Source organism: Anastrepha obliqua, chromosome 4 (genome assembly GCF_027943255.1).
Source record: "Anastrepha obliqua isolate idAnaObli1 chromosome 4, idAnaObli1_1.0, whole genome shotgun sequence".
NCBI lineage: Eukaryota > Metazoa > Arthropoda > Insecta > Diptera > Tephritidae > Anastrepha > Anastrepha obliqua.
In genome coordinates, this window is record NC_072895.1 from 99097339 (window position 1) to 99110459 (window position 13121).

General features: G+C 29.8%; 1 protein-coding gene across 8 annotated transcripts in view; it reads right to left on the minus strand.

Moving 5' to 3' along the window:
• Nucleotides 1-235: 235 nt before the first annotated feature.
• The window catches only part of LOC129243587 (putative fatty acyl-CoA reductase CG5065), a 172487-nt gene continuing 159601 nt past the window's right edge, over nucleotides 236-13121 (minus strand). For all 8 annotated transcript variants that reach the window (XM_054880709.1, XM_054880710.1, XM_054880711.1 and 5 more), the window contains 9 exons: nucleotides 8652-8768; nucleotides 8089-8193; nucleotides 6633-6776; nucleotides 6238-6372; nucleotides 5899-6019; nucleotides 5492-5791; nucleotides 2301-2433; nucleotides 1903-2160; nucleotides 236-1801 (listed from right to left, as the gene is read on the minus strand). In XM_054880709.1, coding sequence (XP_054736684.1) covers nucleotides 1654-1801; nucleotides 1903-2160; nucleotides 2301-2433; nucleotides 5492-5791; nucleotides 5899-6019; nucleotides 6238-6372; nucleotides 6633-6776; nucleotides 8089-8193; nucleotides 8652-8768 — 1461 coding nt within the window. In that variant the 3' untranslated portion in view covers nucleotides 236-1653. The remainder of the gene's footprint in view (nucleotides 1802-1902; nucleotides 2161-2300; nucleotides 2434-5491; nucleotides 5792-5898; nucleotides 6020-6237; nucleotides 6373-6632; nucleotides 6777-8088; nucleotides 8194-8651; nucleotides 8769-13121) is intronic.

The following is a 13121-nucleotide window of genomic DNA, read 5'->3' on the forward strand; positions in this document are numbered from 1 at the left end:
TTTTTATTTTATTTTATACCTTTTAATTTTATTTTCATAATTTTAATGCATAAATTTAGTTCGCTATTACATTTCTTGTGTTTTTTTTTTGTTTTTGTTTGTCTTTATTTAATTGTTTTACTTTTTAAATGTAAAGTAATTTATAACAAGCAATTTATTTGTTTTGTATTTTTATATTTTGCTTATATCATTTCTTTGTCTACTTATACTTGTAAACTGCCGCTGACTGTATTTGTTTTGTTTTTGTTTTTTATTTTTGCTTTATGTAAATTTAATGGTTTCTTAAAATTTCTGGATTTAAATTTTGTATAATTTTTCTTTTTTTCTATCAAATTAAATCATGCTTCTATTTTCTCTTTATATGCTTCCTATGCGTTTCAGATTTTATTTGCATGCTTTTAATTTTGTGTATTATTTATTTGTAGGATTTCTTTTTTACTTTATCTTTGCCTTTTAATTTTTATTCCATGAATTATGCTCTAACCAAAATGCTCCATACAATTTAATCGTAAATCTACTAACGCTATTAGACTTATAATGTTTTTGTTTTTATTATTTATTTTATGTAGCATGCAATTTTTTAGTATTTCATTTATACTTTTATTTCACGCAGATTTTTATTTTATTTCACTTTTAAATTTAAAATAAACTAAATTTGCAGTTTTATTGTTTAAACTATTTTTCCACTTGCTAGTGCCTTTATTGCAAATATTTCACATATTATATATAATTATATATGTATGTGTATGTATGTATATTTAATAGTTGGTTTCTCCCCTTGCCTAATTACATATACATATACCAATAAAATTGCTTTTGTTGCTTTGCATGGCAAAAAAAATAAAAATAAAAAGAAAATAAAAAACAATTTAGCAAATTTTTCACATTTTTCAAATTTTGCAAATTTATTAAATTGCAAACAAAACAAAAACAATTCGTACATTACTATAAATACAGTTGTCTACTAATTTTTATTTTTAACAGCAAGAATTTAATAAAAGAGTAGCCTAAGAAACGGGAATGAAATGAGAGACAAATAGCATAAAAATTTGCTGCAATGCTTGGCATAAACTTCATACAAAAATCGTTTGTTGAAAATTTTTTTATTCTTTTATTTAAATGTATGTATATTTTATTTTTCCTTTATTTGGTACCACATTTTTAATTTTTCGTTATTCTATATTTGCTTTAGCGTAATTGCAATCGTTAATTATTATTATATTTTCTTTTTTTGTTTATATTAAACTTTATCTCTTAACCTCACGCACTAATATTTCTACGCAATTTTTTTATTATAATTTTTATTATATATGTATATTTTTTAATATTTTGTTTTTTACTACTATTAACCCTTCGACATTTTTATTTGTATTTATTTCTTTCTCTTCAGCTTCGTTCGATTACAATTTTATTACAATACAAAAATTATAAAAGAAAGTAATTAAGTTAATTTAAACTTAACTGCCATAAAATATAGAAAAACAATAACAAAAAATATATTTATGTATTTATATATATTTATAGTATATATATAAATTGTATTAATTCAATATTTAATACAATCAATTCAATCATTTATGCAACTCTACCAGCGTAAGTGTGCTCTTTGCTGCTTGTTTTTGCATTAGCTTCTTCTTTGTTCACCTTTGAATATTACAAAAACGGTATTAGTCGTATTAGCTTGAAAACATTCTGCAAAAATGCTGTCCACAATGCATTCAGACGCTTCGAGTGCGCCATTAGGAAGCGCCAAGTGCACATCACCGCCACCACTTTGGTCAGCTGATGCAAATAGTACAATCTATTGTGAATGGCAAACGAAAAGGAAGAGAGAGAAAGTGTTCGTTACATACTCAGTGGCATAAAATTATTACTTCACACAATTTCGGCGACTTCACTTACCGCATCATTCGCTTTCGACACGCAGGTAGTGATTCTGGACGTTGCTTAAATAAGAATTCCCTAAAGCCCAACACATAACGTTCCACATAGTTCTCCCAGTCAATGGTGTGTACATCGAACACAAACGTTTCGCGATCCTTCTGACTCAGCGCGTTGAGGAGTGCGTGCACATTGTCATCTTTGAATCGCCACTGGTGCGTGGCAAAGTATTCTAAACAACCAACAGCTTTGGCAATTTTATTTTGGATATTTGCCATGCTAAGGTATGCGTAAAGCAAAATAAAAGAAGTAAAAAGAAAAAAGAGAAACACAAACAACGAGCATTTAAAGTGGGTAAGTTTGAATAAAGAACTGCGGGGAACTGTTGCGATTTACTTAAATTAGATTGAAATACTCACAATGGCTTTTTGCCCATTAGTCGCGCAACAATGTCCAATATATAGGCCGGTAAGTAGTGTACGAGGAAGCCATGTGCTGCATTCAATGGACGATTCATACGCAACACACCCGTCGGGTACCACAGGCAGCCCTCTGTGGGGAAGAAAAGAAATTGAGTGTGAAAGAAACAACAATTCAGGACAGAGTAGTGCTTAAAAACCATGATTTGATGATTTCGGTGATAGAGGAATTTATGACTAAGCAATTCGTAAATTTGGCTAAATTTTCTAATACTCAAGAACTACCGCCATGGACAGATAAATAGCAGAAATGTGGACCTTATATATTAAGTTACGTTTTTAGTACAAGCTCTGCTTTGATCAAATAAATTTGTTTGTTTACATTTATTACCGTTAGTAAGCTTACATTTATGCGAGGAATTTACCGTTCTTTTTCGATGGACCTTTTTGCGTTCTATTTTATTTTTGCTTATTCCTGTTTTGAGTTTGTTGGTGCGTGACTACCATTCGGAATTCACAGAGAGTACGTAGGTTCGAATCTCGGTGAAACACCAAATTAAGAAAAACATTTTTCTAATAGCGGTCACCCCTCGGCTGGCAATGGCAAACCCCCGAGTGTATTTCTGCCATGAAAAAGCTCCTCATAAAAATATCTGCCGTTCGGAGTCGGCTTGAAACAGTAGGTCCCTCCATTTGTGGAACAACATCAAGACGCACACCACAAATAGGAGGAGGAGCTCGGCCAAACACCCAAAAAGGGTGTACGCGCCAATTATAAATAAATTCCTGTTTTGAAGTGGACACAAAAATAGCAAATTTTAACTTTTGCAGCGGAGAGTAAAACTTTAATATTGTTTCAGCGATTTTTAGTATAATTTTTTGTTTCTTAAATAAAATTTTAAAGCAATTATTAAAAATGGGTCGTGGAAAACTTTGCACGCTGGAGAAAAGAACTCTTATATACCGTATGAGTCAAAACGGAAAAAGCTATGCAGAAATAGCTGAAATGAAATCGGAAAATGGTTTATAATGCTCGTAATTTAGTTAAGGAAGATTCATCCTGTCTAAGCAAAAAAACGAAAAAAAACAAAGCCGCGAAAAACTGATGTTAATGTGGATAGAGCTATAATACGCAAGAGCAAAGCAGATTCTTTTAAGTCCGTGCGGCAAATAAGGCTTCAAATAAACCAAGAATCTGATCTACAGGTGTCCAGAAAGCTTGAAGAAAGGCGACTTAATGAAACCCAGCTGTTTGGCCGCATAAGCAGAAAAAAACCACTCCTCTCAAAAAGACATATCAAACACCGACTTGCCTTTGCAAAAGCCCACAAAGACAAATCTATTCAGTTTTGGAAAGACGTGCTTTGGACCGACGAAACCAAAATAAATAGGATGGGACCAGATGGGAAATCTATTGTACGTCGTTAAAAACATAAAGCGCTAAATCCTAGGTTCACAAAAAACACGATTAAGCACGGCGGCGGAAGCATCATGGTTTGGGGAGCTTTTTCCTGGCATGGTGTTGGGCCGATTGTTCGCGTGGTTGGTAAAATGGATAGATTTCAGTATCTGGATATACTCCAGAAAAAAAGGAGCCATTTGTGTTAGAGTTTATGCCATTAAATTGGACATTTATGCAGGACAATGATCCAAAGCACACTGCAAAGACAGTGAAGAATGGCTCAGAAGAGAAAAAATGTACTGGATTGGCCGGCGCAGAGCCCTCATCTCAATCCAATAGAAAATTTGTGGAATGACGTTAAGGTCAAAATCGCTAACAAAAATTTTAAAAATTTTGATGATTTGTGGACCGCAGTTGAGGAGGCTTGGTACTCGATTCCAAAGAAAAGATGTCACAAGCTTTGCTTTTATTTGGAATTTCTTAGGATGTGCTATTTACCATATGTGTCCAGGAGATTTCGTGAGTTATCAACGTTCGCGTAAATTAAATCAGAACTGAAATTCTTGTTGACCATTTTTTTTTGTTTTAAAGTGGAAGTAAATAAGTTTTTTATTTTTTATGCTGCTTTTTCCCCAATAAAAAATACTTATTTAAAAACATATTCAACTCTTTACTTTCAAAGTCTAAATGTGCTATTTATATGACCATGGCTGTATGCATACTTCTCCGAATGATTTTTTTTTTTCTATTTTTATTTCCAAATGTCACAACTTATTAGTAGCACTTCTGGACTTTACGGACGAGCAGGAGAAGTACATAAAACTAGGCTCGATAACGACGGTCCAGCGATAGACATATTTTAAATAACATCCTCTGAAAGTCATTTGACAACTCTCGCTACATTAATGCTGTAATTGGAGACCAATCAGCGCAAAACACTGTTGTAGAACTTGAATTACCGCTGGCGAATCACGCGGTATTCTGGGTAAGAGTGTAGCCCTTACTAAAAAGAGAAAGTGGCACACATACTTACAGGGTCCGGCACTCGAAGTGTAACCAGGAGGCAGTACCAATGGTGTGGGCCGCTGTAATCGCAGATGGGCACTCTCCAATCGCTTTTAATGAGCCTGGAGTCAAGATAAATGCGAAATCGGGAAAGTATTCGGAAGTTTGCTTTGAAGCCGTGGGCAGACAAACGGACGTTTCAACAGGACTCGGCACCATGTCACAAAGCTCGAATGAACCAAGAATGGCTAAGAAACAATGTTCCGAACATCATAACGTCCACACAATGGCTCTCAAATTCACCAGGGATTATTCTCTTTGGGTCATTTTGGAGAGCAAAGTCCGAACTAAAAGATTCACCAGTCACGAGGCGGTGAAAAAAACCATTGTCCGTGAGTGGGCCAAAATACCTGTAAGTCACATACGGGCAGCTTGCGATTCGTTTCTGGACCGTCTCAAGGCGAATGATTCTTAATTTTGTTTTATTTTCGCACATTTTTTACTTTGAATTGAATAAAAGTAATTTGCCAAACTAAATTTATGGTTACACTTCGAGTGCCGGACCCTGTATATACCTAAGTATTTGTTCTGCATATGGGGAAACTCCGTATGTTCTTAACTACACCTTCTACGTCTGTTTCTATTTCATTTGAACCGTCGATATTCAAAGAAATTTTCGTGTACTTATTGCTAGCCGAGCGCGCTGAATTACAGGTAGTATGCTTTGCAGTTTTAGCAGGGCTTTATAGTGTAGAATTGACATTTCATATACAGGTAGACTCACCCAATGGATGCTTTCGCACGTGTTTCATGGCATATTTCACAAATTCACCCCACTGTATGGGATGTCGTTGTCCAGTACAACAATTATATATCGCCAAATTATCGGATTTTCGCGTCGCTGTGCGCCATGCTGCGGCAATCATTAAATTAATCACAATATCGACAGGTACCATATCGGCAACATAATTCTTTTCACACATTATTGTACGGAATAAACCTTTGCCGACGGCAGCCACCAAACCGGTTGGACCATTAAAATTATCTACCCAACCAGCGAATGGTTCATTCAAGCTGGCAATCACTGGAAGGGAAGAAACGATTATAGTTTATATAATATTATTATTGATGTCAGTTATTACTATTACTAAAATTGCCATCCATATTGGGCGGCTATGAATTTTTACTCACCTATTGATGGCCGCACAATGGCAACAGGCAGATTACCAGCTTCTTTGAGTAGCATATGCTCCGCTAAGGCTTTCGTAAATGTATACGTATTGGGGCGTTTACCAATCAGCGATGGTGTCAGCTGAAAATGAAGAAATAAAAAAAATATAGAAATAACTTCGATACTTGGGGCTGCCAAAAAAATATGATTTATGAGAGAAATATAACCAATTTTTCTGAAATATCCCATAAGATAATTTTTCGCGAATTTATGTTTCTTACTTTCTGGTGCTTTTTTGGAACTAAAAATATTTCACATTTCGTTCTAGTTTTCTTAGTTAGTTCACTACAGATATTTACCTGATCGAGCATATCCTCAGGAAGCCAATTGATCAGTGAAATAATATCGTCGGGATTATAGGGTGGTGCATATATCACCTCTGATACCTCGGTTCTATCGCAATTGCAATAGGCAGTGGAGACGTGTATTAGTGCCTGCGAAACGGATAAGAGGAATCATAAAATAAAAATTATGTTTTTAAATAACATTTTTTATTAAATAATTTAGTAGGTTCTAGTAAAAACGAAAAAAATTTTTTTTTTTAATTTTTTAAATGAAATGAATTTAATTAAAATTAAAACTAAAATAAAAATTTTTGAATTAAATTTAATTAATTAAAAAATTAAAAAAAAAAACAAAAAAAATTTCAAGAAATTATCAATTCATATTTGTTACTTAAACCACCGATACTTACATCTAAGGACATCATGCGATGGCACAACTCAACCAAACGCTTTGTCCCAAGCATATTGATTGTGACAGATAATTTGAGCTTTTCGTCGAATTTGACGGTGGCAGCTGAATGGAATACAATGGATACTGTGCGACAGAGTAGCGCCTGCAAGGAAATAGAATAAAAGAGATTTGTATTGTTTTGAGATCTCGAGCCCAATGGCAGATGTGAGAATAAACAAATGCAGATTTGAATACAAAAATATAAAAAAAAAAGATTAAAAAAATAATAAAAAATTGAAATAAAAATTGAAAATTTAAATTAAATAGGGGAAAATATAAAAACAAAAATAAAAATTCAAATAAAATATTAAAAAAATCTAAAACACAATTAAAAAAATTAAACGAATGCAGATTTGAATACAAAAATAAAATTAAAAACATGGAAATTATTTTAAATTAAAAGAAAATAATAAAAAAATTATAAATATAAAATTTAAAGAATTTAAAATATTAAAAAAAAAATAATATTTAAAAAATTTAAATATTTAAATATTGAAAATTAAAAATAAAATAAAAATAGGAAAACAATTTAAAAACTTGAAAAAAAAAATTAAAAATATTAAAGAAATTAAAAAAAATGCAAAAATTAAAACTTATAATAAAAAAATGAAAACTAAAAATATAATAAAAAATGCATAAACATTTTTTTAAATATATCAAAAAATTTAAATTAAAAAATGGGAAAAATTACAAAAATGAAAAAAAAATTTTAAATATTTAAGAAATTTAAATTAAAAAGGGGGAGAAATTACAAAAATATAATAAAAAATTCAAAAAATTTAAATAATTAAGAAATTTAAATTAAAAAGGGGGAAAAATTACAAAAATATAATAAAAAATAAAAAATTAAAATATTAAAAAAAAATTTTAAATTAAAAAGGGCAAAAAATTAAAAGGAAATCAAAAATTTAAAAAAAATTAAATAAACTAAAAATTAAAAACACCTAAACAAAAACAATTAAAAAATTTATTAAATGAACTTAAAGTGTAAAAAAAAATAAAATATTAAAAACAAAAAATATTAAAAACAAAAAATATTAAAAAATTAAAAAATATAAATATAACAATAATAATGATTATAATTAATATAAATTAAAAAATAAAAGAAAAACTATAAATATTAATAATAATTTCAACTAAAATAAAAATAGGCAAAAAATTAGAAAACTAAAAACAAATTCAAAATATTCAAAGAAATGAAAAACCAAAGTTTAAAAAAATTTAAAAATAAAAAATTGAGAAACTAAAATGAAAAATAGGGGAAAAAATTAAAAAAAGATAAAATTAAAAAACTACAAAAAAATTTGATAATCTTCAAAGAAAACCAAATCACAATTTTGAAAAAATTTAAAAAAATGTTTAATTAAAAGCGAAAATAAGTAGACAAATTAGTAGACAAATAATCAGACAATTACCTGATCATTTTCGCAGATGCCCAATTCCTCGGAAGTTATATCACCAGATATAGGAATCACTTTACTCAATTCCTTTGGTTTCTCCCGTCGCAATGTCTCGAAAAGCTATTGGTATGTAAGAAATAATGAGTACTCATTAAATATACTTTGAAATAAAATAAGTTTATAAATACAAAAAAAAAAAAAAAATTCATATAAAAATATTCTTATATAAGCCACTTGATAAAAAATCTTACGAGGCAGTAAGAGCATAAAATTGAAAAGTGTTCTGCTATTTTTTTAAATCGCCTCAAGGCTTGCGAAAAAAAATGGTGTACATAGCCCTCTAAAAAATTAAATTACTCCCTTCTACAAATTAAAATGGAGGGGAATACGCAGAATTTAAAAATCGAGATATGTGGAAAATATTTCTGCACCTTAAGTGAAATTATTTCATAATTTATGTTTTAAATTTTACTTTTGAGTGATGTTGGCATTAGCCAGAAGAATTGTTAAAATAACTTGTGTAAGCCGGGTGATCATTAATGAGTTATAATTTTCGCTAAAATTATTTTATTACTTACCGGTGCATTAAGCAGCTCATTCAGACGCGCTGAGACTTCTTGTCCCCGTTTTGGTCGTATCAATAGATAAATATTTTTTATGTCTGGACATGAACGTAATAATTTTTCAACAAGAACCTGAAAAGCGAAAAAAGTATTGTTGTTAAAAAAAAAATGAAAATAAAAAAGTATATTAAATAAAAAAAATTCTTAAGTATTCTCGAGTTACCATATCTGGTAAAAGGGTATCAAAAGTGCTTGGAATAAAGCAGAGAGTAACTCTTAACGATAAAATCTGATGTGATTATGGTTTTAAAATAATGAATATCTAAGCTTTTCAGAGGGAATACTGAATCGTGTAGACTCTCTAATTTTCGCCAAAGAAATTTGAAACAAATTTGTAAACAGTTTTTAAAGATTCCTGTTTGAAGAAAAAAGTAAAGCAAAATAAAGAAACTATTTTTTGTAAAAAAATTGTTTGTAGTAAAATATTTTTTTAATTCAAGTTTTTCTAAAAATTTGAACACCAAATAGCAAAATAAATAGAAGATTTAAAAAAAAGAAAAAATAAAGTATATTTTAGAAAAAATATTTTTTGAATTCAAATTAGAACTTTTGATTTCAATTTTGAGCTCAAAATTAGAATACCGTAAGTAAAAAAATTGTAAACACTTTTTGAAAATTTTGTTGAAGAAAAAAATAGAGTATAGTGAAAGGAGTTTTAAACATATTTTTAAGAAAATAATTTTCCATATAAGAATTTTTTCTAAAAATTAGAAAGCATATAGCACAAAATTTGTAAGCAATGTTTAAAATTAAAAAAAAAACTTATAGTATACCGATTTTTAAAGAATTTATTGAAAAAAATATAATTTTTTAAATGTTATGATATAAACATTTTTATATTTTATATTTTTATAAGGAAAAAGTAAGGCAAATTAAAGATTGTTTTTAAGAAAATATATTTTGTTTTTAACACATAAGGGAACTAAATATTTTCTTAATCTAAACATTTTTCTGAGCATTTATGAATATTTATAAAAAATATTTTTTCTTAAGAAATTTAAACCTTTTTTAAGAAAAAAGTAAAGTGAAATAAATTGTTTTTCCTTTAACAAAACATTTATTTATGTATATAATATCTATTTTTTCCAATTATAAAGCAGAAAAAAGGTTAATATTTTAAATATTTGCTTTTAAGAAAAAGGTAAAGTGCAAAAATCGAGTTTCTTTTAAGAAAATATTTATTTAATTATTTTTTATTATTTTAATATTTTAAATATTTTTTGTTTTTAAGAAAAAAGTAAAGTGAAATAAATCGTGTTTCTTTTAAGAAAATATTTATTTATATAATATCTATTTCTTTATTATAAAACAGAAAAAAATGTTAATATTTTAAATATTTTCTTTTAAGAAAGAGGTAAAGTGCAAAAAATCGAGTTTCTTTTAAGAAAATATTTATTTGTATAATATCTATTTTTTTTATTCTAAAACAGAAAAACAATTTTAGTATTTTAAATATTTTTTTTTTTAAGAAAAAAGTAAAGTGAAATAAATCGTGTTTCTTTTAGGAAAATATTTATTTATATACAATAATATCTATTTTTTTAATTATAAAACAGAAAAAATTTAAATATTTTAAATATTTTTTTTAAGAAAAAAGTAAAGTAAAATAAATCGTGTTTCTTTTAAGAAAATATTTATTTATATAATATCTATTTTTTTTTTAATTATAAAACAGAAAAAAAATTTTAATATAATTAATGTTAAGTGAAATTTAAATTTTTTTTTCTAAGAAAAGTTATAATAATAATTATAATTATAATATTTAAAAACTTTTCTAAAAGTTAGAAAATATAAACCAATTTTAAAGTATTTTTAATTATTTTTACAAACTGAGAATTTTTTTCAAACTTAAAAATTAAAAAAAAATGTTTAAAAGTTTTTACAGATTTTTGTCTTAAGAAAAAAGTGAAGTGAATCGTTTTTGAAAGAGTTTTTTGTAAGAAAATATTTTTTTAAATTTAATAATTTGTCTAAACTTGAAAAATAGTAAAAAAAATTTTAAACAATTCTTAAAGACTTTATTCTTAACTTGCGGTTAAGGGCCTTACAAAATATAAAACCTCAGCTTAAAAAATGTACTATCTGAATTATGTTTAATTCTTTTTTTCTTTTTTGAATAACCATTTCATATTTATTTATTTTTTTGTTAAGAAAAATATTTTATGCATATTCGTGCACTTAATTTGTTGCTTAAATAACGTTAACGGACAACCATTCATTTCATCCTGCCTACATGCTTCCACATACTTGTGTAGCTTCCAACAGTACTTTCTATTGCTTCCACGCCATAAAGTAGGCTAAAAATAATTTATTCCTTTGTACCACAATATGGATGTCCATCAGTAATCATGACTTGCATATACATATACGAGCCAATGACCTTTCGCGGAAGCGAGCGAAAAGGAATGGAAAAATGTTCGACTGTTAAAAGGTGGTTATTAATAAAATTTAACAAAAAATTATATTTTGTTTGGTATATTAAGGCTTTGTTAGCAAAATAAAAAATATTCGCTGTTTATGGAACTAATTTTTGTTCATTTATTTGCTTCGCTTGAAAACTTTTTGAAGTATTCTGTATTTAATTCACGATGCTCGATGTTTTTTTTATTTATTATCTCGCTTATATACTCAGATAATAAAAAATATGTCCAATTTTTAGCCTGAAATGACTATAGAACTTTCACTTATTAAAAGAAAAAAAAGAGAGTTATAAAAAAATTCTATGAACCCACGAAAATGAAAACCTGTTATGGAAATATGCACCCCAAACCTTTACTCCCCCAGTGTTAAAGCTTCAAACCACTTTGCGACAGCAGGTGTTGAGATCATCAGGAGCAACGTGCTGTCGTGCATATACACATACACACGCATATATTTGCCTTATATTACATTTAGTATACATGCATGTAACTATGTGTGTGTGTGTGCAGGAAAAAGGCATTCTAAATCCTCATATGTCGCCACTGCTAGGAAAAATTAAAACAATAATTTTACTAAACGGTGGCGACAGTAGCCACGACCAGCTGGTAGGGGCGGTCATTAAAATGTCAGAAAAATGAAGAAACACACACACACACACACGCACAAATGGCGAATAAAGCAAATCCAGCACAGCGACTGTAGCAACAAAAACATAAGTAATTAAATGCAATTACCACATATACAAGTAATACACCCGTGTCGACAACAACAATGGCAGAAAAAATGAGTATATGCCTCATATGGGCACGAATCAATGAGCTAACGTCTAAAAATATACTATACACTCACGCTGCTTCGCAATTTACATGCTCTCCGCACTTTCTAGAACTCTTCTACTCACCCTTTTAAGTGAGCCACTTTAATTTTTTATTAGTTCCTTTTGTTTTTTGTAGTTTTACTCACTTTATTATAGCCGGTTAATGATTATCAGCTCGGACACAAGAAGCTAATGGCATGGCAAATGACAATGAGTACTAATTAACTGTAATTTAGAGGATAAACCCTAAGTCGTTTTTAAGCAGCATTAACAATGCACTAATCGGTTTTGAAAGACCTAAACATCTATCGCTTTCTGCGGGGAACAGCGTACTTGGCCACAGTCAACGGGCACTTTGATCCCATTAACCACAAGTGTCCATATTTAATAACTCTTTTTCGCCGCCTAAATCACATAGGGCAAGCTTTTCTAGCAAACGACGCTTATTTAGCTCCAATACCCCATCCTGCTGGGGGTATCCATCGTCGATGCCCTACTCTTCCATTACCCATCAACGGCGGAATCTTTTACTCTCCCACATTTATGAACTCCTGCATAGTTTCACATACTCTGTACTGCAGTGTGATTGGCGTGGTTGGACGCACGTGTGTGAATGGGCAAAGGTACGCACATTTTGAGTGAATAAATGCACGAGTAACAGCTTAGAGCGGTCGCCGTAGCCGAATGGGTTGGTGCGCGACTACCATTCGGAATTCACAGAGAGAATGCAGGTTCGAATCTCGGTGAAACACCAAAATTAAGAAAAACATTTTTCCAATAGCGGTCGCCTCTAGGCAGGCAATGCCAAACCTTCGAGTGTATGTCTGCCATGAAAAAGCTCCTCATAAAAAACTAATTGCCGTTCGGAGTCGGCTTGAAACTGTAGGTCCCTCCATTTGTGGAACAACATCAAGACGCACACCACAAATAGGAGGAGGAGCTCGGCCAAACACCCAAAAAGGGTGTACGCGTCAATTATATATATATATCTAACCGCTTAGACACGCAAACCCACAATCGTCGTTGTCGCCATCATGAATTCGTAGCACATCTTTGCCAACACAAACCTTGTTTAATTTGATAGTTTACTTGCCCGCATGTTGCCCTCAATGCATATTTTTTATAGGTCTCATTATTTTTATGGTCGCACTTTCGTCAAATCGTACTAACCTGGTACAAACTGCATC